At 38.4% G+C, this 26,855-nt stretch overlaps 2 protein-coding genes across 7 annotated transcripts in view; one reads left to right on the top strand and one right to left on the bottom strand.

Annotated features, from left to right (window-relative positions):
- LOC121887208 (ras-related protein Rab-26) overlaps positions 1 to 26,094 on the top strand; it is a 94,195-nt gene extending 68,101 nt beyond the window's left edge. For 2 of the 5 annotated variants that reach the window (XM_042397850.1, XM_042397851.1), the window contains exons 7-10: positions 17,641 to 17,706; positions 19,235 to 19,291; positions 20,124 to 20,200; positions 24,055 to 26,094. In XM_042397850.1, the coding sequence (XP_042253784.1) occupies positions 17,641 to 17,706; positions 19,235 to 19,291; positions 20,124 to 20,200; positions 24,055 to 24,157 (303 nt within the window). In that variant the 3' untranslated portion in view covers positions 24,158 to 26,094. The remainder of the gene's footprint in view (positions 1 to 17,640; positions 17,707 to 19,234; positions 19,292 to 20,123; positions 20,201 to 24,054) is intronic. The other 3 variants (XM_042397848.1, XM_042397847.1, XM_042397849.1) reach the window with 3 other exon arrangements.
- On the bottom strand, positions 6,064 to 17,634 carry LOC121887207. 2 transcript variants are annotated; one of them, XM_042397845.1, is made up of 3 exons: positions 17,530 to 17,634; positions 7,959 to 9,085; positions 6,064 to 7,008 (listed from the first exon to the last, which is right to left on the bottom strand). In XM_042397845.1, the coding sequence occupies exons 1-3, from the start codon at positions 17,619 to 17,621 to the stop codon at positions 6,884 to 6,886; spliced, it is 1,344 nt and encodes a 447-aa protein (XP_042253779.1). In that variant the 5' UTR covers positions 17,622 to 17,634; the 3' UTR covers positions 6,064 to 6,883. The 2 variants fall into 2 exon arrangements, with proteins under 2 accessions (XP_042253779.1, XP_042253780.1); XM_042397846.1 differs by lacking the exon at positions 17,530 to 17,634 and adding an exon at positions 11,183 to 11,917.
- Positions 26,095 to 26,855: the final 761 nt, after the last annotated feature.

The raw sequence follows: 26,855 nt of genomic DNA on the forward strand, positions 1-26,855 counted from the left end.
GATTTGCTTGGAACAGTATTATTTTTTGGGCTCCTACACCATAACCTAACAGAACACGGCTATATTTTTAAGTGTTTTGAATTATAAAAGAGTTTGGCTGCACTTGCTTAAAGACATATTCATATACTCTGCTTGGAATAATACTCTGACATGGTTTTTCTACAAATAAGTTGAATTACCTTATACCACCATTGAACAATCCAGAATCTATTAATATGTAATATGTATCTGTTAATATTTTAGTTTAAAAAGTTTAACTGCTGGACACAAGATGTCTTCAACCTCCATAAAAAGTCACTTCTCAGTGTTTGTGCGCTGGAGGCTTCAAGTTTCCATATCACGTTTGTGTAAGTTGCACACTGGACCACGACCGGCTCCAAACCAGTTGTGATGTCACAAATCATGCTTGAGGGTACACGCCTTAAACTCAGATTTAAGATGAGCAAAGAGAAACTTCCTTCATTCAGCAGATTAATTTGAAAACAATTTGCTCTGCAGATACACATTTCTGCACAATGAAGCTGTGAACATCCAACTGAAGTAGCAATAAGCAATAAACATTTTGTGGAGCAAGACTTTAATATTATTATTATGCAATTTGAATGTGTAAATTTTACTGTTTCAAGTCATAGCCTGGGTGTTTCATAGTGAAGATGTTTGGAGCTTCTCTGGAGTGATATTTATTTATAAATAGTGCCTTGAGTCACTCATACAGGTGACAACATGTACTTGAATATTGCTTGAAGTAGAAATCTGAAGCACACTGGAGAAGTGTGATAGATAAATATTTTCTGTAGAGAGGTGTAACTGGACATTTGTGCACTGAAATCACCATAATGGACCAAAACAGAGAAATATCTTATATGTTGAGTACTTTGTTTTGAAGCTGATACTAACATTAAATCTGGAAGACAAATGGAGTGCTCTGCCTTCATTGCTGCTGAACTTTTCTTGTATTTTTCAGGATTTCATTATTGTTGCTGTCGGACCTGTGACACACGCAAATTCACACTGAATTAAACACACACTTGCACGCACACTCTCTAATGAACCCCGACATGCACATTTTTACACAGAGCTACACAGATACAAACACACACATACACATGAAAACTACCCCCCCCCCCCCCCCCCCCACACACACACACACACAGTGGAAGTGCAGCAGGCTAATAAGTGTCAAGATTGTTCTGCCTCCTCTCACCCTCTGCTCTTCTCTCCTCACTCTGAGGGATGAAAAGATCTCTTCCTCTCTGCCTTTTCATCTTTCTCTTCTCGTACCTCCTCAGAGGCGGAGGACTGAGTGCATCCAACCGTCTCATTTAGACTCCTGAGACTTTTCCCCCCCTATTTTTCCCCTTCAACTTTCAGTTTCTAATCACTCAGTTTGAGTGAAAAGTTACATCTGAGGTTTATTCACACCAAACGTGTTTGGAGCGTATTCTCCCAAACCCTTGAGTGTTTGATCCTTCAACTCAGTTTGTTTGGCATGGTGAGGATAATGTCTTTTGAGCTGCACCAAAGAAAACCATCGAGACATGTAAAAGTGGTTTGGTTTTTGTTGTAGAGATGCACTCAAAACAACACTCAGAACACCTGACCTGTGTGGAAGTGATTTAGGTTATTCTTCCATGTTTAAAGTAACATTAGGCTTTAACTTATTGTAAATGATGCATACTATCACTGATACACCAACATTGTTTTTGCATTTTTGCAAATTGTCTTTATATCATTTTAAACAGTTCATAATGTTGCAATTTTGTAATAAAAGTAACTAAGAAGTCAATTTGTAGTGAATCAGTCACGTCCTGCCGTGAGCTTATCTACTTAATGAGGTCAATATCGGCACAGATACAGATAATCTATTGAGTTATGTGAGGGCCATAGCATAAAAAATAGGCACATGCTCCTGACATATCTTTGTCAATTTGGTGTGTCAGTTGGTCTTAAATATTAGTACCCATGATCCTCTTCAGCCGTTGCTATAATTAGCTGTGAAGGGAGCAGACACTGGTGGCATATGACGTGCATAAGAACATCTGTGCCTATTGTGTTCTTTATACATCCACATACTGCCCACATTAAGATGCATGTTATTGAGGGCTGACGTGTATCACAGTGTCAAGATATTCTGTACAACTGTCCTATTTCCCAGTGTTCACGTGGATAAACCCATATCTTCCATATATGGGCCGATGATGAACTATCTCCATTCACTCTCCTCTCTAGGTTCATAAAATTTAAAGGACAAGCCGCATTCATTCTTGAGTGTGTCCCTCTCTCTTCTTCTTCTACTCACAATAAGATGAATAAACTTGAAATAATAAGTGTCTAAAATAGTTAGAAAATGTCTGTGAGAATGTGTAAAAAAATACATATCTCTACTTGTCTAACTAATATTAGCCTTTATTGTGTTTCAGAATGATTTAATTAGTTTGATATCATGGAAATTCATATTATTTCATATTCATATTATTTCATATTCATATTATTTCATACAATTCATATTGCATGTAAGTATATTATTAAGCTATGGTTTGATTGCTAGGATAATGCTTCCTTAACAGGTTTAATTACAGATTAGAAAATGAAGGTTTATTGATTTTATTCTGTGTTTTATTTGGTTAATCAATATTACAATTTCTAAGTGTTTTCTCACTGGTTCTCATGATGTATTGGTGATAGAAATGAGTGAGTATTCAATTTGCAGAATCTTCAGATATTCGATGGGAATAAAATGATCTGCCTTTCATTTGAAGGTCAGTTTTTCTCTCCACACAGAAGAATTAATTAGTAGTCAATGTGGTCCTTCAAAAGAGTGCCAAGGATCTTTTCTTCTTTCAGAACACGCATCCAAGACTAAAAGTTTACAACTCCCTGTCTGGATTGTCTTCTGCTTTTTGGGCTCTTTTTTTGCCTGCTTACTGACCGCTGCTGTGGTGTCCTCTGTGTTTCTCCCGGCCTTGCCAGACATTATAGCCTGTGTTGCATTTCAGTTGTTGTTCTTTCTCATTTTTCTTCTGAGTGCTGGAAGCCGTAGACAGAGACTCAACTAAGAAGCAAAAGATTGCAAAGATGCCTAAACCACAAGCCAAGCCACGCCTGTTTCCATTTGAATAATCTATTATTTTTGTAATCTCCTATTTTCATCATGTAGATAAACTATTTAAAGACTTTTCCAAGGACACTTTTGATTAGTTTCGAGCTCCATGCATCCAACTCTGCAGCCTGCCACTGAACGCATCAAGACTGGGACACACCTTCCTGCTGTGTGTCTTCTACCTCAGCCAGGCTGAGACTGGATTCACCCTCCTGAGAAGCACTGAACCAAAGCTGTTTCACTGAATCTGCTGCAGTTCTCATCTGGTTGTCACCCCCCCTCGAAGATCACACAGTCTGAACTGCCATGATGCACTCTCCGGGGAGTTTGCCTCATCATCAGTCCTTCATCACCATGAGGCAGTAGGAAAACCATCTGCCATGCTTCTGTCTGAGAGATGATGCAAGAGCTATCTAAAATTACATTTTTATTGGCTAACATTCATTCATAAATTCATTCATTCTGTCAACAGTAATTTGTAGATGTAATTTACCCATTAATTCATGCATGCATTCATTCATTCTAATTTTATATATGCTATGTATAGTGTCTCCCATTCAGCTAGTTCAAAAAATATCTTTATTTATCGCCAAGTCATTGTATTTGAGTAGTCCTTTACAACAGAGATGGAGGTCCCTGTATTCAGAATTTTAAGACTTACAGATATAAAACTAATTAATTTGATTAAATTATTTTCCTCCTATTTACAATTACAATTCACAGTTTCATTTAGCAGATGCTTTTATCCAAAGCGACGTACATCTGAGAGTTGATACAACACAAACAAGAGTCGGATCAGATTAAGAGGGTCTCTACGGATCAGATGGAGTTTGTTAACTCGTTCCACCACTGGGGAACTGCAGAAAAAAAAAGTCTGGCTAGTGACTCAGGGCCCTGTTGTGGTGGTTGTGATACCAGGAGCCTTTCATTGGTAGAGAGTAGTGAGCAGGAGCGAGCGTAGACCTGAATGAGGGAGTTCAGGTAGGCGGGAGCTGTTTTAGTTGCTGTTTTGTAAGCGAATGTCAAGGTTTTGAATTTGATGCTGGCAGCAACTGTTAGCCAGTGGAGGGATATGAACAGCGGGGTGACATCTGCTCAATTAATTAAGGGAGGTGGTGCCCCATATAATTAACATCATGCTTAATGTTAATTTCCAAGTATAGTAATACTTGGAAATAGTAATATTTGCTCCCTTGGCATATTCCATTGTAGCACTTTATCTGATGCACTTTACAATGCAGCCAGTATGTGTTGCACTTGAGCTCATCATCAAAATAGATGATGTTCACCTTAGTCACAATCTATGTTCATTGTTTATGTAGTTACCTTTATCAAGTTTAAAAACCTGTAGATGTTTTTATCATTTATTAAGGTTTCCATTTAGAATTACAATTAGTGTTCAAAAATCAAAATCAACTTAATTCATGCCAACACAATTTTTCCCACATTATTTGTATTTCAGAAAATGAAAAACTATGAATCGAGGAGGAGATGTCAAATGTAGCTGCTTCCGATTTGCATGCACAGGATGTAATAGAGCGCGTGTGGGGTCTCTGCATGTGTTAATGTGTATGCATGACGACGTGCAGTCCCACCATTCACCTGCCTGCAGCGTTGCTTCCAGACTACACTGCAGATCTCTCTCCGCTGTGCTTGACTCCCAGCAGCTCTCTGCTCATCTCAGCGGACCAAACCCAGTTTTCAATTTCACAAAACTGACTCCATCTAAACTTCTCTGTGTGCGTCTTTTTACCTTTCACTTAATATTACCATATATTTCACTGTGAAATATCCATATCTGTGACACATACATGCACGTGCACAAACACACACACACAGGTTTAATTAAGTTACTTTTGGGGTATTTACATAGACTTATATTCATTCTTTTGTCCCCTGTTGCACAAGACGTCCCCAATCAACTGGTCTTAAGTCTGGTGTGTGTCCCTGGAAGTGACTTAAGTCAGAACACACGCACACACAAACACACACAACCATGCAAACAACTACATACACATATCCTCTATCTTTAGCAATCTTTATCATGAGGGCTTTTGTTTCGGTAAACACTCAGAGAAAAGTTTGGAAAGGCTTGAAAGGGTGGAATCAAATTCTTCGACATGCTAGAATAAATGAAAAAAGCCATCATATATCAAGAACAGCCAATTATTTTACAGTTCAGCTTTCAGCCTTTCAAGCTTTTTGACCAGGAAAATGGAGACTATTATGTGACCATTTACGACATGACATGCAGTAGAGTTATGACTATAATACAGTAATGTGGGTTTTATTGAAGACCTACAACTTTGCACTTCTTGTACTTGTGCAATTAACAATTTAGGGTCCCCTAAATTATGCAGCAGTTAATTGAGAGTAAATAATTGGACGGATTACCACATGAAGAGTGTTTGCATTTTCCATAAATTTTTAGTCACATAATTAGAACTAAATTGTAGTGTCCTTTCTATAAACCTTTTTTGTCAGTTTCTCTCAATGCTCAATTCTGTCTGAACCTACTGTATAACTCCAAGTGGTACTGGTGGTAGTGGTGGCAACTGGTTTATAATGTGAATGCATGCTGTTTTCCCAGTGATTTCCCAGTAGCCATCTGTTCCTTTGTGATTAGACATTCTATAAACTTTAAGCTTTTTGTTGTCATGAGTCTATTTCTCTGTTTATTTAACCAGTCTCCAGATAAGCAGCAAGATTCTCAGCACTTTGCACCTGTGTCTACATACTATTACGGTCACAGTGGAGCCACAGGCGAGTTAGTTTTTGCTGCTGCTCATTGTGAGTGTGTGTTTGTGCGTCTGTCAGGCCAACACACTAAAGTTTACTCAAGTATTGTGTACAGTAAAGCCTGCCAAGTCTGAACCGAAGCATAGCAGCCGAAATTCATCTGGTGGCACAGTGTCAGAGACATCAGATTATGGGAAATGCTGATAAAAACAGACACAACAGCGTGAATTTCGGAAAGAAATGTATTAAAAAGTAAATCTTATTCCAACACTGACATGGCTCGAATAATTGTAGAGCAGTGATTCCATTTTTTTTAACCTATTTATCTTTAAAAAAAAAAAGACTTCATTAATTAACTGATAAACATACATGACATAGCATTCATGTTAACATAAGCCACAGTAATGCATTACAAATGAACCAGCAATGTCACATGCACATGCTGCATGTGCACCTTAGATTCTTGGTATCCAGAAAATGAACAACTGCATCAGTTGCCGTCAATATACTTTCTGTTGATCAACTAATCCATTAATCAACTAATTTTAGTATTTTTTTCAGAATGTATGTGTTCATATTTAAACATTTTAACACAAAAACTCATAACTGTTATCATAAGTAACCTGCTATCGAAAAAACATAGGCAATTTTCATAAACTTTACAAGCAAATATACAACAATAACTTTAAGGGGAATTTAGTGATTTATGAGCTCTATTGGGAACCTGCAGGACTGAAACATCTGCAGGGTTTGTTTTCTGTTACACAGTCCTGCCACATCCTATGAAAGCACACTTGCTTGTAACCAACACAAGCAACAAAGTCACATTTCCACAACTGAGAAAAGCAAGCTAGACATTTACAGCAGAGATCCAACAAAACTGTCTAGTAAAGAGGTCAAACAAAACAGTTAAAATACTGGATATGTTTTGTTAGGTGGACCTGGAAACGTGTTTTAAACTGTAGAATCTCAGCCCCTTGAGTAAGGAAAAATGCATCCCATCCTCGGAGACATACAGTACATGTATTGTAATCTGTTCATTGCTCAGTCCCCCCTATAATTAATGGTGTTGGAGTTGGAAGGAGTCTCAATTTCTTGTCTCTTTGAGTCCTCAGCCAGGAAGTGTGGAGTGGTCCTCTCCCTGTCATAGCTGGTATCCAGACGCAATCCTGTTGAAACACAGTAAATGTTGTTACTATTGACTGTGCAAAGCCCTGCCTCTCCTCTCAGTGCATCACATAGGAAATAAATCAAAAGCTAATCAAGGAGAAAGGCACTAAAGCATCTGCAATTTTGGACCCTAACAAATCTTCACACAAAACATTCATTTTTATTGTATGAATTTACTGCACTGCTGCAGTACTCTTTTTAAATTGTTATTTAGTGTAGGAGGCCAGTATCATTTCTGAGTTTTGTAGCTTTGGGTGATAATATAACATCACTGACAGTTCACTAAGCACTGCCTCTGTTAGTTATTGTTGATATGCTATGCTATGTTGTTAATATTTTTAAACTGTATATTTTCACTTTTTAGGTTACAAGGGAAAAAGCTTTTATGATTAACTCATGAGATAGATAACATAACACTAGATTATCTGGGGTAAGGTTGGTTGAAGTTGCTGAAATGTAAACTCTTCCAAATCCAATAAAAAACAGGATGAAGCTGGAGCTTCTGATGTTAGCCTAAATTCTGTTAGCCTCCAGGACTGGGTTCCACAAATACAATGTGCTAGCCGTGAATGGACTGACTGTAACCACACAAACTAATGTAGTTAGTCAATGATATGCTATTTGATAGTGGAAGTGATTCTAGGTTAGCTGCTACTGTAGGTAATAAGCTAGTTAGCCATACATGCTAACAGTTGCAGCTTAGGTTAGAGCAGACAAACATAGTTGAATCAATTGCTTACATTTTTACTCATGTGTTTTTGGTTTTGGGAGAAAAAAGAAACCTTCCAAACTCTTTAAATGCTGAGTGTCAGGCCTGCTGGACAGGCCTGTCATGTCCAGTTAGTATGTCTTGTTAAGCTATGATTAGATGGTGGAGGGTTTAACGAAAGATCAGTACTTCCTGTAAAGGTGATTATTGGTAGTTGAACCTCTTTGCATGAATGCTTACCAGTTTTTGTAGCATGTAGGCTGTGATGGTCCTCGGTCTGGTGTGAATGTTTAGGTTCTGGCTGTATCTCACTGGTGTAAATGTGTTCCTCTTGGTTAGTTTTAGCTGTGACAGGCCATCGGCGTTGGCGTTGGCGTGAATGAGCAATCAGTTGTGCTATTTGTCTTGCCATAGCAGTTTTTTCTGCAACAGGTGGTGGTGTTTTGCATGGCTGAGTGGTCACCTTCTCCTCTTTTTGCTCCTCCTCATCATTCCCTTCATTGAAGACGTCGTCAGACTCATCCACATAGGTGACAGAGCGGAGGTGGACGTTGCAGAGCTCCTCCAGTGTCACCACTGGCACAGGGTTCGCCAGGGATCTGAGAAAGGCTGATGACTCGGAGTGGCGGCGACGGCATGGTTTTGGTTTGAGGGCGGGTTTGGGTTTAGTAGTGGGGTCAAGTTGAGGGTCAGGACTAGATTTGTGGTCGGGAAGGATGATTGGAAGAGAGATCTGCAGAGACAGCCTTTTCGCGCGAGCCTGGCGGGAGGTGGAGCTGTTCTTGGGACGCAACTTCCAGCCTAGAGGGTCGGGGCCGGTTATGTCAGATGTCTTGACGGGAGGAGGAGAGGAGCAGGAAGAGATGGAGGATGAAGAGGAGGACGAGTGAATTGGGGACCTTAAGATCTCAGGGGGGGGGCAGGAGTGGCGTTTGGATGAAGAACGGGATGCGGTGTGGGGTCTGAGGAGGGATACTCCACGCTGAGGAGGCAGTGGTTCCTTCATGGTCTTCTTCACAGTAATGGCGGGGGAGGTCCCACACTGGCAAAAATCAGCTGACCAGCGCCGCTGATGAGAACGTGGGGTCAGGCTGGAGGCGGAGGTTATTAAGAGAGGGTGTTCTCTGAGCTCCTGGCTGAGTGTTCTAACATGTCCTGGACCTTGTCTTTTATTAAGGTCTCTGTTCTGTGTTGTGTGGCTAACATGGTTTGCATTAGACACTTTTTTACTCATCTGGCTACACTTATCATAGCTTCCACTGACACGGGCTGCACAGGCTGTGCCATTAGCAGCAGTCAAACCTTTATTCATCTTAATCGGAGGGTCAGACTTCAGTATTTTTCCGTTTTTGTGTTGGTAAACAACCCTGTGAAGAGAATCATGAAAAAGTTAGAGGACATAGGAGGGGGTCAGGATATTTACAATTTGAAAACAGGAACAAGAGACTTGACTCATCTCTACTTCTCAGATAAAGTTTCACAACTCGATTACACTACACATTTAACTGTTTCTATAACAACGCCCGTCAGTCGTGTGTATTTCTAAAAGGAAGTTGTTGATCAACTGAGAAGCACCAGTTTAGAAAGAAAGTTGTGACATTTAAAAAGAAAATGATGACACTTATATTAAAATAAATATTTAATGGTATACTCTCTATAACATCATCCAACAACAACTTAAATTATACAATTTAAGAAGCTGGTTTGAGCTGATCACGTCACTATTGCACATGTAAATACTAACAATGTACATTAAGCAAATAAATAACATGAAATGATCTGAAAACAGTTTTTAACTTAATATCTAACAACCTGAAAACCTCAAATTATTATAACAGAAACATGAAAATAACTTTTTTATGGTTGTAATCTGCAGTCTTTTTGTAATGTTTTCAGTATGAGATGTGAATGTGAAATGTGAAACGCTGTTTACCTGCAGCTCTGTGTTGATCTCAGTCCTCATTCAGTCTGGACTAATCTCTCTCATCTCTTTCTTAATATCTCTCAGTGTACCTCCACCCTGCGACCCACCCGGACTTTTCAGGGTTTCAGGGCGTTATTTTTCAGGAAGCTGTGGTTGCATCTTCCTCAAAATAACAGCTTGCACAAAATAACGCCCTGAAACCCACAGAGTCCCCCATTTCACACAAACAGTCACACATGCACATACACACCAGCCAGAGTCGATTTACAGCTGTTTGTATAACAGCATGAAGTGAAAACATCAAAGCAAGGTCAAAGACATTTAAACTGATAAATCATAAATGTACAAATATGCTAGCAGACCCTTTACCTCACTTTTCTCTTACTAATTTTTAGTAATTATCTACAACTTTTTCAACAAATGTCAGATTTTATAATCTGTATTAGAGCAATTTACCCAGATTACAAAAACACTGTTCCCCTCAATACCCCTGTTTTCTACCAAAGAACCAGTAAAAGTGTTCACAGTGAGTTCTGAGTAAACTGGTCTCTGGAATGAGTAACTTTTCAATGCTTTGAGAGCCTCAAATGAAATTCCATTATTTTCCATTGTTTTTGTGGGATAACCAAAGTCTCACGACTTCGGATGCTTGACTGGGAGCAATACTGATGCTTTGTATTTGGACTGCCTCCTCTGCATGGTGCTTTAAATGAAGTGCTTCCTATTTACCGACTAACAGTGTGGCCAATTAAAGGCATTTGTTTTCAAGCATGTCATAATTAACCATTTTCTGCTTCACAAACTCAGCTGCAGCTGCAGGGGGAAACATTTTTAGCCATGCTAATGGCGGCTCTAGGACTGGCAAAGTCAGTCTGTGCACCTCTTTGGGCCAGACTGAAATATCTCAACAACTATCAAATGGATTTCCATGAAATTTTGTACAGACATTCATGGTCCCCATGAGGGGACCAGCAATGGTCCCCCCAGAGGGTGAATCCTAATGAGATTGGTGATCCCCTGTCTTTCCTTAAGCACCACCAACAGGTCAAAGTTTTCCCCTATCCAGTGATATCTCAATATTGTATTGTAATTGTAATGTATTCTCCTGTAGAGCCACCATGAGGTGCACATTTGTGGTTTTGTGTGAAATATCTCTACAACTATGGAGTGAATGGTCATGAAAGTAGGTACAGATATTCATGTCCCCATCAGAATTCATTTTAATATGTTTGGTGATCCACTGACATTTCACATATGTCATCATTGGGTCTAAATTGCAATTTGTTTAATACTTCACTTTATGACAAAATACCTGCAGAAATAATAAAATTCCCATCAGCCTCAGCTGATTGTACCAACAATTATCTGATTACATTTTTGCATAAACAAAAATGTATGTCGTCAAAAAGATTACATCATCACATCATTGACAACATGGCTATTGGTTGTCTTTTTGAAGGGCAGTTGCATAGTTTTTCACTTCTGCTTACCACACATAAAAACACAAACTTTATCTCATAAAGCAAAAAAAGAATCTCACAGTTTTCAGCACTCCTGGTGACGTCATTTCTTCAGTGTAGGGATACATCTGGCAGCTTATTCCAACCAGTGGAGGTAATGTCAAGTTTTTTTGACTTCAAGTGAGATAAATTGTGACTACGACACTGATAGCTTATCTCTTTTGAAGAGACTCACAAAGTTCAGGAAGCTGTGGCGACTACGCAAATTAGGTTGTGACATTATTGGGTGACTTTGGTGGCCGTTGTGAACACTGTCTATAATTGGTTTGATTGAAGTGTTATTTCTTTCTGGCGTTGAAGTTGTTTGCATCTCCTCTGACAGCTAAAAATAAACAGTTGAGCAAAACTGATCACGTGATTCCAGAGCAGTCCCTGGTACAAAACACAGTGGATGAGCGCAAAGTCAAAGTGTCAATCTGAAAGCTGTTCCAAAGCTGTAAATCTGACATGTCACAAGCTATCACATGTAGACCTACACATACACGTGCACTCCTCCCATACTCCCACATCAACTGTATGAACTCTCACGCTCAGCGAGCCCTTTGAAGTTTGATCACTTTCAGTTCAGAAGCTGCGTTCCTTCTCTCACTTCCTTGTAATCCACCCACAGGCCGCTGAAATCTTTCAAGGCTATGTGAGTAATTGGCAGGTTGGTATGTTGTTGAGAGTCAGGGCTGCTAGGTGAGGGCTTGGTACATTAATCTCTGTAATGAAGTGATGTAAACCCCCAGAGAGGGAGCGCAGAATACTGTAAACCTGCAGACGATGGGAGGGATTACCACTGATCTGAGTGGTATTGGGCTGATGATACACACAGACAGTGAGATGGAAGGAGGCGGGAACAGACGAGGGAGAGGAAATGTGTGTGTACATGTGTGTGTGCTATATGTTTATGTGTGTGCGTGTGAGAGAGAGACTTGACCTTTTTCTCGCCGTTTCATTCGATAGCAAAGAAATATATTTGCCTCTGCTCCCTACCAGTCAGAAGCGATCAATATGTGCTTATTGATGCTTGAAATGTTAACAGCAGGCTATCTCCACTTATGTAATGTTTGGGGTTATATTTCTTTTTACTTTTAAAACCCATGCTGATAACTATAAATTCAGTTTGCTCTATTAGAAGATCTCTGTAAAACATGAATTGATTTACTTATATCTACAATCTTGTATAGAAGTTAAACATTTGAAATGGGCCTAAAATAAAACCTATGTCTAAGGAAGGAGGGGGAATGTGGTGAGTGCTTCATAATGGAAAGAATATGGGGTCCAAAGTAATACCTAAAGTGTTCACAAATCAGGTGGGAATAATGTCTTAAGAGCTGGATATTGGATCTTTTTTTGCTCTAAAGTTGACAGAGAGATTTCCTCACAATGGCTAAGCGCAGAAACCAGCTCAGTGGAGATGTACAGTGTATAGCTCTGTGGAAAATGTGGAGATCTGAAGCCTGATCCCCTCAGGTTTGCTAGCAAAATGATTTAAGAAACCCCCTCTGATGTTTTGAGGAAGGCTTCAGAGATCTGAGTATGACAGCTAGTCTAACACTGGTTTGGAGCATTTCCTAAAAAGTGTAATATTTCACAAATGTTGCTTAATTCTACATCGAAAACTAAAAGGAGCAAATGGAGGTACCAGTTGCCCAACACTTTTACATACTTCTTTAAGACAGCTAGGAAATGATCTCCAACATTTTATCACAGCTACTTACATGAGTTTGTGAAATCAGGGGTCTTTTGGATATCAGGGGCAGTATTTATCCAAATGACACCTAAAGAATTACATCTGTGGTGTTTTCTTGTTTAAAAGTTGTCAGTTAGACTCAGTGTTATGCACCAAAACACATTGTGTAAATCTTTGAGGTCTAACAAACATGCTGAAAACTTCCTCATAAAACATTTGCAAAGACATTTTGAAACCTTCACTGTTCACATTTATTTTTACTTGCTTGCAGTCTTCTTCTTCGGTTCATTTGCTAGCCACCTGCAGATCAGTTGAATAATGTGAAACCACTGGCAGGAATATACATGTGTGTCCTCATGCATGTGCACAAGACAACAAAGCAGGCACCCACTCATAACAAGATTTCTCCATAGTGGTCAAAAACTGTGCAGGGTACTTTTAAGAGTGCTCTAAAGAGCCAATTTAGGAAGAAAAAGATATTTGCTACTTACAGTGAAGTGTAGGAGCATTTCTCAAATGATCACATGTTTAATCACGTGTGCTCTGAGCAGGAATAGCCCTTGATACATACAATAATAAATAATAAATCCTTTCTTTACCTCCAGGAGCAATTAACATGTAAAATGAGCAACTATCTAATATATTAATATTGGGCTGCAACTAATAATTATTTACATTGTCAATGAATCTGACATTTGTTAATTTTGAAAAATCATCAATAACACCTCCATACTCTCTGGGAGAGAGCACCTCTCACTCTTTTAGAAAGCCCCTTAGGAGAGCAAATATAGGCAATTTACTTCCTATTCAATGTATCCCCATTATCTCCCCAATTGCTCTCTCACCAAAAAACTTTTGTCTCCTAAATGTAAGATCTATTAGTAACAAATCTTTTATCATTAGTGATTTTATTGTCTCTAATAATCTGGACTTTTCTTATGATCACAGAGACCTCTGAATGAGGTCATGTCCCCTGGATTTGTTTATTTTAATATTCCCAGGAAGTCTGGAAGAGGAGGTGGTCTTGCTGTATTTTATAAGTCAGGTGTTAAATACCATCCTGTTACTTTTGGTCATTTTAATTCCTTTGAGGTTTAAAGTTTCTGAAGAGTTTTCTGAACTTTTATCCATTGTCTTACCTAGATACGACAAGGTGGTTATTCTTGGTGATTTTAACATTCATGTATGTTGTCCTTCCCAGTCCCTCACTTCTCATTTTCTAGATCTCATTAACCTCACTCAATCTGTTAAAGAGCCTACACATTCTGTCTCTCTTATGAGTGTCTTAGTTTGATGGATATGCCTGTCACTGATCATAAAGCTGTCGTTCCACTCCAGATCTGTACTCCTTGTCCCAACCCTATAATCAGCTCTTGCATTCTTAATGCTGATTCTGCTGCTAAATTCTGTGATTTTTTTAAATTCTTCATCTTTTAATTTGTTTACATCTCTTCTTAATCCTAATGCTCTTTTAAATTCTTTTAATGATCAGTGCCTATCTATCCTAGATCAAGTTGCACCGTTTAAAACAAGGATAACCTCCCCTGTCTTGATGACCACACTCAAGCGCTAAAAAGACTCTGCAGAAAATCCAAACAACAATGGATCATTTGACAATGACATAATCTCCAGAAACAACCATAATCCTAAAGCTCTCCTTAGAGTAATTAACTCTGTTATTGTTGATACCTCCACCTCTTCTCCTGAACTGGATGTTGAGCTCTCTGACAAATTATTATTATTATAGTTTCCATTTGCATCCTTTTCCAGAATTGACAAACCTTTGTAATCTGACATAACCCCTCATAAAGAATGGTAAATTCATATCATAAATGGTATCAAATTGAGCTTCAAGTTTCCATGTGAAATCCAACATGTCCAAAAAGCACATACACCAGTTGCATAAGTGTGTAACTTGTGTAAGGAAGGTTAGGTGTATCTTAGTGTCTCAAGTAAAGACTGCATGATGTAATACGTGCAAATGAATATATTATTTATTTGTAGATAATTTGTGAAGGACATTTTTTCTCTAGCTTCTTATATACCTCAGTAATACTGATGAAATGTCCATTTACCTCTTGTGTTACAAAAGCATAACCTTCCTGTTCCTCCCTTTTCAGCCAGTAGAGGTGTTTTGACACGACCTTGAACTGCTTTTAAACACTGACTTCACTGTTGCATAAGCTCTCCATTTCATTACACCTTACCTCATCTTCCCCTCACTCTTATCCGGGCTTAATGGGAGAATCTCAGAATAGCTAACTGTCCTTCACAATATCCTGTGAACAAAAAATTAGGCAGGCTGGAAAGTTAATACAAATCCTGTGATCCTCTGTGGCTCATTAGTTAGTATCTCCACTATTTTAAAATTCATTTTAAAAAATTACAACTTTTCAGGATTTTTAATGTATGATGGTTGAAAGTAATATTGGATTTAGATTTAATCACACACAAAAGCACACACATGTACAGTTTCTCCTCTGGGAAAGTTAAGGGACAGTAATTACCATAAATGAAATTATTTCCATAATCATCTGGGCTAATTAGAAACATGAAAGTAGGGCAGCCACTTGGCTGTAATGTAAATCATTGTAGCCTGCATTAATAATCCCATTTTATTATTAACACACAGTCAATATCACAAGAAGCAGAGACACTGTTAAGCTACTTTATATGTGGTATTTTGTGGAGGATTGGAGCTAAATAAATAAATAAATGTGTAAATTCTATCCGGTAGAAACCAAGGTTATTTTTTCTCTCTTTTTTTGTTTGTTTGTTTGTTTGTTTTTGCTTTTTTACTGTGTTAAGGAGCTGCTAATTTTAATGATTTTTATTAGTCTGGGTTACCATGGAAAAATAGCGATCCATGTTCTTTTATAAATGACATCTCAGTGGCTTTAACATCTAAAGTTTTAGTCTGGGAGAATCCATTTAGTAATTTTTGGCAGAAAAATCAACAAGTCCTCCAATGACCCATAGAGCCGTTTCTAATCTGGCATCCCTATTGCTAGCAGGACAACATCATTTGTCTGTGCTTCCCAAAACTGTTAGCAATCACTGTTAAAAATGAATGATGTTTTATTATGTGACAATTCTGTGGTTAAGGTCTGGTTAGGATTAAGCACACAGGTCAGGGTTAAAATGATTGCTTTAAGGTTAGAGAGACATGTGTGGGTTAAATTACTACATCCTTAAAGTTAGACGACGTTTGTCATCATAGTTAAAGTTTTCAAAAAACTGCCCTGATTCGCAGTTGGAAACGTGAAACTCGCTGTTAGAAATGGGAAATGAACAGCAGTCTCCTGTGGCAAAGTCCACTGTTGGGTTAATGCCTCCATCCACCTCTCCTCCTCTAAATGAGGAAAATTGTCAACTTTTATATATCATCTGAACTGCAACATTGTTCCAGGTCATAATTACTACGGCCACTACATGACATCTGTCACTTAAATGTAGCTACATGTCGTTTTTGGGCTGACTGACATTCCAGCCTTTACTGTAGCTACATCGGTCCAAACTCAACAATGTATCCAATCATGTTTAGGGTGATTTTCATTTTCATTATTGAAAAAAGTAACTGCACCCATACAAATAATCTTGCTTGTGCTTCCCACTAGTAGTGAGCATGTGCTTTTGTCACACCCTGTGTAGTTGTGATTTAGCATTACACTGCAGTGTAATGCCACATGCCAGTTGGGTGTGGTCACAAGTACAACACACAACAACTAACTTTGGTCATGGGTCGGGTGCAGAGGTTAGCCCAACTATATTTAGTTTGTACCACTCCATCTCCCACACCCACTCCAGCACCTCCCCCACCAGATAGATAACGTTTAATGCCCTTAGAACCAGTTTCGACACAGTTTCCAAATTAATTAAACTGTTTCTAAATTAACAAGAAACTGGCATTTCTTATCAGCTAAAATTGGCCGATAAAAACAGCCTGGCTGATGTATTGATCAGGCTCTAAATAAGTAATGGTACCAATAATTGCCTTGACAAACAGGCCAGTCTCATTGTACGAGAGTTTCAAATGTCGTTTGCATAATATCTGTCCATCACATTCTCCCAGAAATGTCACATCCTCTGTTGTTCCCACATGCACTCAGAGCCCATTATGATTGCATTACCTGTAGTCAGATACTGGAATATTGCCAAGTACATTTATTGGCTTTTGTTTGTGCATGAAAATATAAAATATATGCTGACAGTAAAGGATGACTTGCCCAGTACTAATCGCATCTGGAGGGGACAGCAACCATTTCTCCTTTTTTTAGCCGCATCGATCATGTTTTGTGTTTCTTAGCTGGTCAGTTACATCCCTCGTCACTTTTCATGTCTCAAAGTTGTATGCTAGTCAACTAATGATGAGATTTATATCCATAGAAAGTGTGGGTTCATCTATGTGTTTGTGTGTGTGTATCAGATAGTATCAGAGTCCCCCAGAGACACTAAGTGCTTTTTAACTAAGCCAGGTAACAGAGATCCAAGAGACCACTGGCCTGTAATTGGAAGAAGATGGATGAATAGAGAGGCAGGAGAAGAGGAGAAGGGTGAAGAGGGGAAGACCTGGAGGGAGTAGGGGAGGGCAAGATGAACTGCAGCCAGTGAACAATAAATTAATCTTTTGTCTTTCTCCCTCTCTCCTCCTCTGTGCATCCATCCATCTCCTCTGTCACACATCTTTACCTCAAATCCTTCTCCTCTATCACGCCTCTTCCCTCTGTACTCTCTCCTCCTTCTTCTTTCCTATCTTGTTTTGGATTTCTCCACCGCTCCATGCTCTCTTTCCGTCTCCAGGCGTGGTTGGCAGAGATCCATGAGTACGCCCAGCAGGATGTGGTCGTCATGCTGCTGGGCAACAAGGTGAGACCTTGTTGCCAACACTGGGAGATGGATGGACAGATGGACTCAGAGGGAGGGAAGGAGGGATGGAGGGGAGGTATGGTGGGAGCAGGAGTGTAGAGATGGATGTGTCTGCAGAGGAAGAGATGTACTTTATATGTTTTGCAGACTGGATTTTCAAATGTCACAAAATCTCTTGGGGGTGATTACAACCTCAAATAAAGTCCTGTTTACTTAACTAATCAATATTTGACATTTTATGTTAACAATGGATGAAATGACTAGGTGTAATGTTTTAGCACTGTAAAGACACCAACTTATATTCTTTGGCAAAAATAACTATTACAAGTTGTTAGAACTTAGAAAATAAATTAGCAGAATTTAATATAAAAGTTGAAACTATGCCAACAAATGAAGCTCATCTCTTGTAAGTCAAAGTCACAGCAGATAGTCTCGTTATATAAATTATAGCAGCTAGCTGGTAAACAGTGGAGTATTTAGCAGATAAAGTGCCAAATATTTCCCTCAGGAGTTGGTGGAGACCAAAACAGAAGTAAAAGTGAATACTAGGCTTACATTCATCAGGTGTCCAGAAATATGACTCCAAATCAACGATAATTTTGCTCCATGGCCGCAGGATGTGTAAAACTATTCAACTTTGAAATGTCACCTTTGTGTTTACAGCTTGTGCTGCCTCTAAGTGGCCATAAACTCAGTTAATGTAGGTTTAGAGACAAGTATTTCTGAAGCTCCACTAATTTATATATTTTTTATATTAACAATGGTTAAAATCACGATGTGTAATGTGAAAGGAGTTGTTTGGAGTGACAAACCAACAGAGAATTATCACCCAACAATGCAGTTCCCCTCAAATCTATGTAGCATTTTAGGCCCTTTTAGCTAGTTTTGTTCTTTTACAACTTGCAAGCTGCTCTCCTCGACCCTGTTTCCAGCCAGAGGAAGCAGCTTTATTCTAAGAAAAAGCTCTGATAAACTCACTCTACACTCTTTGCCCAGCGCCCAACAGCAGGCAGACAAAGTTAGCGATATGCTGGTGAAGAAAGTCTGACGTTAGCAGGCTAAAAAGCTGCATATATTCTCAGGAGTTGGTGGAGACTAAAACAAAGCTAATAGATGAGTGAATGTTGCTCTAACATTCTGAAACACAGCTTCAAATTAAAGCTAATGTTTTGCCTTGTCTGTTGAATGTGTGATTCGGAAACTGTTTGCTAACACGTTAGCAATAGCAACTTTGTAAGGGGATAAAATGTTGTATTTTTAGCTTTTTGTGGAGTTCTTCTGTCTCCAAGCAGCTTTTTTTTCAAGAGAGGTGGTTATGAAAATAGAGACCAAAAATTGCAAAGAATGTGAAAGCAGTTGGTAAAAACATCTGGCAGTGTATTAAAATGTATTCTGTAGGGGAGGAGGACCATTTGATAGTGATGTGCATGTACTAATATGTCATACATGAACAAAATAAATGGTCTGGACTCCTTTGGGATGTAAGTGACAGTATGTAACTTGATATCGTGTGTCTAATGTGTACTAGGCTGACTCAACACATGACAGGGCAGTGAAGCGAGAGGAGGGGGAGAAACTGGCAAAGGTGAGCTTACTGTAACACACACACACACACACACAGACACACACAAACATGCAATCTGACACATATAACAAGGGTAAAAGACATGCTGTTCATAGCCTGCCCACACAGTCACATGGACCCTAAAACTCCCCTCAGGTAGCTGCTGTGTCTTGATTAGTGTGTGTAATTATGTATTCATAGAGGCACGTAATGTTGTTATTGTTTGGAATAACTGATGGGGTCTTGCTAACTTAATTTTCCAGGCCGTTTCGCTCAGATAAGCTCTGAGAGGCGTGTAACAGTAAATGCGAACACAAGTGTAGGGAGTAGAGAGGCAGAGGCGCTGCAGTTGTCAAGGCAGAGACGCACGCAACGGGAATATTGACATGTACACACACATAATTAGATTACTATACCTGGGAGGATCTCTCATCAGCTACATACTGTGTTCTCTTTCTTTTTTATAAGTTACTACAAAGTGGAGAGAAAATTAGTTTTGAAAGCTAGAAATTTCAGCAAGCATCAAAATTATTGTGAGATTATTGGTATTGATCTGCAACCCTTTCATCCGTCTCCAGGTATGATTGCATTCTGGGTCTCTAAAAACTTCACTTATCAGTGTTCTGAGCTTTAATCAAACGAGACGTATTCCTACTTTAAACCCAAGCTATAAGCTTTAAAGTTCTAACACTAAGCTAACCATCAACATCAGAGGCATTTTGTCCTCATTAGAGAAGATATGAAAGAGCGCCTTAGCTCACACACACATACACACACCCACCCACCCACACACACACACACACCTATACCTACCTACCACCCAACAGATGTTTCCCTGTGTTTCACTTTGCAGGAGTTTGGAGTGCCCTTCATGGAGACGAGTGCTAAATCTGGACTGAATGTGGAGCTGGCCTTCACTGCTGTGGCCAAGTGAGTCACACAATAGCACAGTGTGAAGATCACAGCAAGGATCCCTCTGTCCTCTTACTCAAATGTTACTCAAAATCTCGCTGTGTGCCTGTGAGGTAAAGTGTCTGTGTGCTTTGCCTATCAAGTGGGATATCAGAATCAATCATTTGTCTCTTGTTGATTTGATGGCTCTTGTGTTTCATGAATAATATATCCAGTAAGCACGAAGCATTGTCTTAAAAGTGCAGAAAAAACGGAACATCCGACTCCTTAGAGGGTCTTTTAGTACAACCAAATGCTGAACAAGACTTTTTAGGTGACCAAAATGTTACAATCGACTTTCATGAACTGAAAACACCCTTTGAAATAGAGGCAGCTACGCCTATACTCTGTGTTACACCATGGTTACGTTATGTAATCAAGGTTGTCACCATGGTAGCAAGTTGTCAATCACAAGGTGGTCATGCTCTAAAGCATAAAGCATCTATTTGAAAGCCACTAGAAAGAATGCAGGTTTAAGACACTTCTGCATTGGCTTCACTTTTCAGACCAGGAGCTATGTGCTTGTTTAAAAGTGACAAAATGAGAACTTGTAGAAGATACAAAATGAAAATCATAAGTAGTATGAAGTTAGGTTGTTAAGCAGATGGAGGTAAATGTGTTGCACTATTCTGAAACTACTTTCTCTCTTGAATGAGACTATTACAACTCACAGTTTGAGGAAAACTGACGCTGAGGATGAGAGAGTGTTGTGTCTGACTACCTTTGAACAGTTTAGTCACTGCACAGTAGTCTGCTCAGTGGGAGAAAAGTAGCAACACAAAAGAAAAGAAAACGTCTTCTGTTTTTCAGCACATATCTTGTGGAGAACATCCAGCTGAGCTGTCAATGCTAAAGCAGATAAACTCCAAGAATAGAGAACACACAACACAGCTTCATGCGGTGGACAATGATTATAGATTGTGCTGCACTGATCTGATCAGCTGAACTGCTGCTGCAATGTGGCGCTAATCCTGAGTCAAATAGATAAATCATTTTCTCTTTTTTAAGAGGCATTACATTTTTTTATTTGACGCCATTTTTGGATCTAAGATCGAAGAGAGTTTCAAGAAATCTGCAGTGCTAAATAAATGCAGGGCAGGTGCAGAATGAGGCATTTTGTAAGAGCTATCACATATGAATGAAAAGATGCTCTTGTCTTTAAAAAAACAACAGCAGCCTGATAATGATAGGGGAGAGCAGGATTATTTGGTATTAAGAGTTATTTTTTGCCACATTTGCATGTGTTCCCTACAGCCATGGTATAATAATATAAAATGCCATCTATTCAAATACACAGGGACATACATACATATTTATCTGTTAATAAGATCTGTATATAGGTATAAGTATCTGTATAAGACATGTATCTGAAGCAAAAGTTTTTGTTGACAACAACACATCTAATACTCTCGCTGGTCTTTCATCTGTTTTTTAATAATGAGGATACTATTTTAACTGTGTGTTTCACTCAAATGTGTTGAGTCGGCCACTTTGTGTGAGAGCTGTTCTACATTTATAGTCTTGTTATGGTAACAGGCTGGCATGCTGGGGTGTTGCCAAGAATAGCATGACAGTCTGGCACACAGCATCCTGCACAAAACAGAATATAAAACCAAATCTGCTCTAGTTGTTGTCATCCCCAAACTCATGTTAACACCTTTTTAGTTTTACATCTCTTGTTTTCTCTTGTCTGTCTGTTTGTTTCAGTTCTCTTTAGCCCTTTCCATCACTTCCTCCTCTTTTGTCTCATCTGTCACTCCTCACTTTCTTATCTTCTCTTCAAAGATCTCTTCGCTATCTTTGAAAACTTTGTGATCTTGGGGATGGTCGGTGAGGTTTAAGGGGTTAATGACTTGTCAATCACATATCAATGATGACACCCAGGGTACAGCGGTATTCAGTATTTTTGACCAAACAATTTGCAGCTGTTCAACTGTGCAGCTGTGTTTTGAATAAATCAGTTATAACTAATGTAAAAAAAAAAAGCATCAGTAAAGCAAATAAAAGTAATTAATTAAATGACTTGAAGCTGATGGTGAGGACAGCAACACGATTAACACCTTTTTAGTCACAAACTCACGGTTTCTTCTCTCAAGAAGCAGCCAATTCTAAAATCAAAGGTACCAAACGTTATTCAAATATAGTCCCTACTTGCACCTGCAACATGTATTGATAAACATAAGTTTAAAAATTCAGTGGTGACCATGGCCAGATTAACCTCCGATGGGGCCCCAGGACAAAAGTTTGTTTCTGTGCCCCAGTTGGCCCCCTCTTTGCATGGTAACACTCTAAACACTAAAATGATAAGATGATTAATCAATTAATCAGTGGACAGAAAATTAATTGGCAAAAATTTTGTCAATTGAGAAAAATTCTCTGGTAGCAGCTTCTCAGATGTGAATATTTGCTATTTTTCCCTGCTTTTCATCATAGTAAACTCAACATCTTTGGGTTTTTGACAAAACAAGTTCTCTCAGCATGTTAACTTGAGCTTCAGGGAATAATGAATCAGCATTTTTTCACTATTTTCTGACATTTTATACACTGAACAATCAATCATTAAAGAAAGTCGTCAGACCTAATAATAATGAAAAGTTATTAAAAAATATTAATAATTGCAGCAGCCTTACAGTACTTCTGTGATGGAATAGTACTATCCCACCCTCAGATTTCTGTGTGCGATTTGATAAAACACAACTTAACAACAAATGAGCTTCATATAAACTAAACAATTAAAGTCTTAAAACTAGATTAAAACCTCTTTGAGACCAAGACCACAAAACATCATAGTTCATATTGTCCTTCAGTGGAACAAGTTTCTAACAAATCTGAGATCAGTCAAATTATATAGACCAAAATGATATGGAGTAAATTTGGGGTTTCGGAGCCCCTTGTGGTCTGGGGCAGTTGCCCACTTTGCCTAGATGGTAATTAAGCCTTGGTGGTGATTGACTATGTTCACTGAATGGATTATCTTTTGTTGTCTTTTTTTTGGATCATATTGTATTCCTTGTACAGTTCCTTAAACAGTAAGACAACATTTTATCACCACATGTCAACATGTATATTGTTATATATATTGTGTGTCCCCACACTGTACAGCAGGCCTTCAATTTCTCGAACCCTATTCCTACCCTGGCAATATTTCATAACCACCTTACCACCACCCCCACCACCTCAGTAGGAGATTATAGGGAAGGGAGAAATTACATAATACATATATAAACATTTATTTTTTATTGCCTAATAAAGATACATATACAGTCTTTATTAGAAACAATAAAAAAAACTAATGAAACTAAGAGAAGAAAAGTTCAACACAACAACACTTCAACTCTAGAAGTTCATACATTGACAGTGTGTTGCATGGTCCCATGTGTTCTCCTTATTGACATTTCAGTACACAGTATATCAAGGAAAACATAAAGTCATTGAATACGGTTGAGAGATTGTGGGTGTTGTAAACCAGCACATAAGATAATGAAGGCTAATAAAGGCTGATAATGCCAAAGAAGAATCATCATTCAATGGTAATAATTTTGGGCAGCAAGCTATTCCAGTGTTAAGTAAATGAGATACGGGTCGCGCTGGCTACGTCCATTATTTTTATACAGTCTATGTGTCTAACATGCACCTGCCTGAGACCTAGTGGGCAAAAAACAAAAATACATAAGTAATACAATGGTAAATCTGTAAACCTGTAACAAAGGTGCATTTGTTTGACTGACACAAAAGTAGTAAGTGCAGTTTGAATACTGTCACCTGTCTTTATTAGCAGACTGAGCACATACTCATGTTTATACTGTCTGTGTCTCTCTCTCTATGTCTGTCAGAGAATTGAAGCACAGGACCATGAAGGAGCCAGACGAGCCAAAGTTTCAGCTGCAGCAGTATGTCGACAAAGAAATGAGGACTGCTGGCTGCTGCCGCTCATAGACCACATCCTATAATGTGTGTGTGTGTGTGTGTGTGTGTGTGTGTGTGTCTGTGCATGTGTGTGCGTGAGAGAGAGAGAGAGAGAGAACAGGTACCTTCTATTAGAGTATATAATAAGTCCGAGTCTGCGCGTCTGGGAATTCTCTTAAGTTATATTCCTATCAGTGGTGATACGGCCAGTATACTCTCTCTCCCAACCCACCTTTCCTCCGCAACTGTGAATGTAATATAACTCTTATTTACATGCATGCACACACACAGACACACACACACACACACCCTAGAGCTATTTTCACTTGTTTTTTAAGTCTACTTCGCATCCTGTTTAATCCGTTCTGTGCAGTTTTCCAGAAGTGTGATGTACATACGGTATTTTAAATGTGATTTTAATTTTTTGCTCTGAAAGCTTTGTAGTTTGTAAAAGCCTGTCTAGTTGAAACACAAGTATATAGATCCAAAAGTAGATACGTTGAATATTAAAACAATCTTACATTACAGTAATAGAAATGAATAGATCTTATTTGTACTGATACACTACTGCACCTAATGTAAGCTGTTAAATGGCACTGTGTGCTGTTTATGTACAGGATATCATATGATAACTGTTTTAATACTTATATTATGTATTTGTGATCATCATACTGATGTGTCTGTGAAATTTAATTTGAGCTCTTTGGCCTTTTATACACAGATTGTTCAGTTTGAGTTTAAAGCTGCTATGTGAAGAGTTTTAACATTAACAAATCTGCTTTGGTAATTATTAGACATTCATTAAGTTGACCTCTACTCATTTTTCTGATTTGGGGAGATATAAGTTGTCATCCTTGTCCATTCAAGGGAGGAGGACATCTTTTTTGTGACACAAAGCAACAAATCTGGTCTAAATCTGGAATATAAAAAAGTTGAATACTGAGTGTGAAAGTTCATTCTTGACCCTGACAAAAATATCTCAATTCAAGGTCAACTTACTAGCTTTTTCTTGAGCTTTCTGTCACATCTGGATCTTCAGCTTTAAGAAAATCTCTTGATTAAATATTAAATGGATCAAATTCCATCCATGAAGAACTGTGAGATGCAGCTGAAAGCTCCAGATAAAGCTAATAAATGGACTTTTTTTCCAAGTTGAATATTGCTGTTTTGAGAGAGGTTCTCTCTACTTTTTGTAGAGAATATACATATATTATGTAAATGTTGGAAACTTTTCTCCACCTCACCGGGCTGTATTTCAATGCATAAAACTGTTAAAACAACACAAAATAAACCAGCATGCAAAAGCAAACATGAATACAGCAATTATGCAAAGTGCCATTCATGTACTACTCCAATCAAGAACACAAAATTCTGAAAACTGAACAACAAAGACGTGCTGAGAATTAGTTAAACTCAGAGGGAGGTTTTGCTGAACCTTTTTGTTTTCATCTTTTCCTGCTGTTCCGCAGAGATGCAGCCATTGTTTCTGGATCTTTGCTGAACTAATGCTGCGTTGTGGCTCCATCCCCATGGGCAGGGTACAGGGAATGGTAACTGGAAGTTGGTAATGGGATGATAGATGCTGCTATAGTGTGTTGGTTCCAAGAGGAGGAGATGTCTGCAGTAGAAATGCAGCAGAAGTTGCAGGATTCATGTGTAAAGGAGACTTTTTCAAAAGCTCACACCATGAGAGTTTGTTAGAATCAGTAAGTAAGAGAACATTATTTTATTTAAGTAAGAGACATACTTTCATACTGCAGCCTGCTAATGTTAAAATACTATAAACTCTATCATAAAACACTATAAATACAGTTTGTATAGTTTAATTTGCTTACATTAAATGGTTATACTTATTGATATACAGATTTTACAATACAATAGATCACAAATTTTCAGAATAAATAAGATATCCTTAATTTATTGTTAACTTGTAATCTGTATACTGTATGTGAACTTAAATGATTTGTATTGTATCGATCTACAGTGTTCACATTAAAGATTCAATCCTTAAGAGTGGCTGAGTTGTTTTTTACCTGTGGATCAGTGAAGATGTTCAGAAGTGAATCTACAGCTCCATCATCTGGCAGCTGATTGCTGTTACAGTCTGACTGTACGTCTGCAGTATGATGAAATATCTTGTTAAGCGCCGTCTGTTCCTTTGACCTTTAAACAAACAACACTGTTTCCAGTTTCATCAACGAGTTTGTAAAATTAACATAAATTTGTCTTAAATGAAACTCCTGTACTGATAAAGTTTGTAACCAATTCAGTGTTGTTGAGCAGCATTTAGACTTTCATATGAAACTATAATTCTGCTTTGAAAAAGTTCAGTTCTCTGTGTTACAACCACTCATATCTAAAGTAAGGAAGACGCAGGATGCTGAACAACCTTACAGTTTACTCTAAAATGCTTTTTTGGACACTTATAAAATGCAAATGTGTATTACACACAATAACAAGGAGTTGTTCTAACAGAAGTGCTGTCCTGAATCAGGCCTTGTTCTTTAGAAAACAACAGTGGGGATATTACAGTAAAAGCAGAGAAGAGAAGTAGCTTAGCCTGTGTAAGAGTGTGTGTTTGTGTGTGTGTGTGTGTGTGTGTAGATCTCAGACTTATCTTTTATTCAGATTTTTCTCTTAGATTTAGAGGTTAAATATTTATTCACAAACTAAAATGTTTTACAGAACTAACATGCATCAAGGTATCTGTATCTGACATTATTGAGTC

This window comes from Thunnus maccoyii, chromosome 20 (genome assembly GCF_910596095.1).
Source record: "Thunnus maccoyii chromosome 20, fThuMac1.1, whole genome shotgun sequence".
Taxonomy (NCBI): domain Eukaryota; kingdom Metazoa; phylum Chordata; class Actinopteri; order Scombriformes; family Scombridae; genus Thunnus; species Thunnus maccoyii.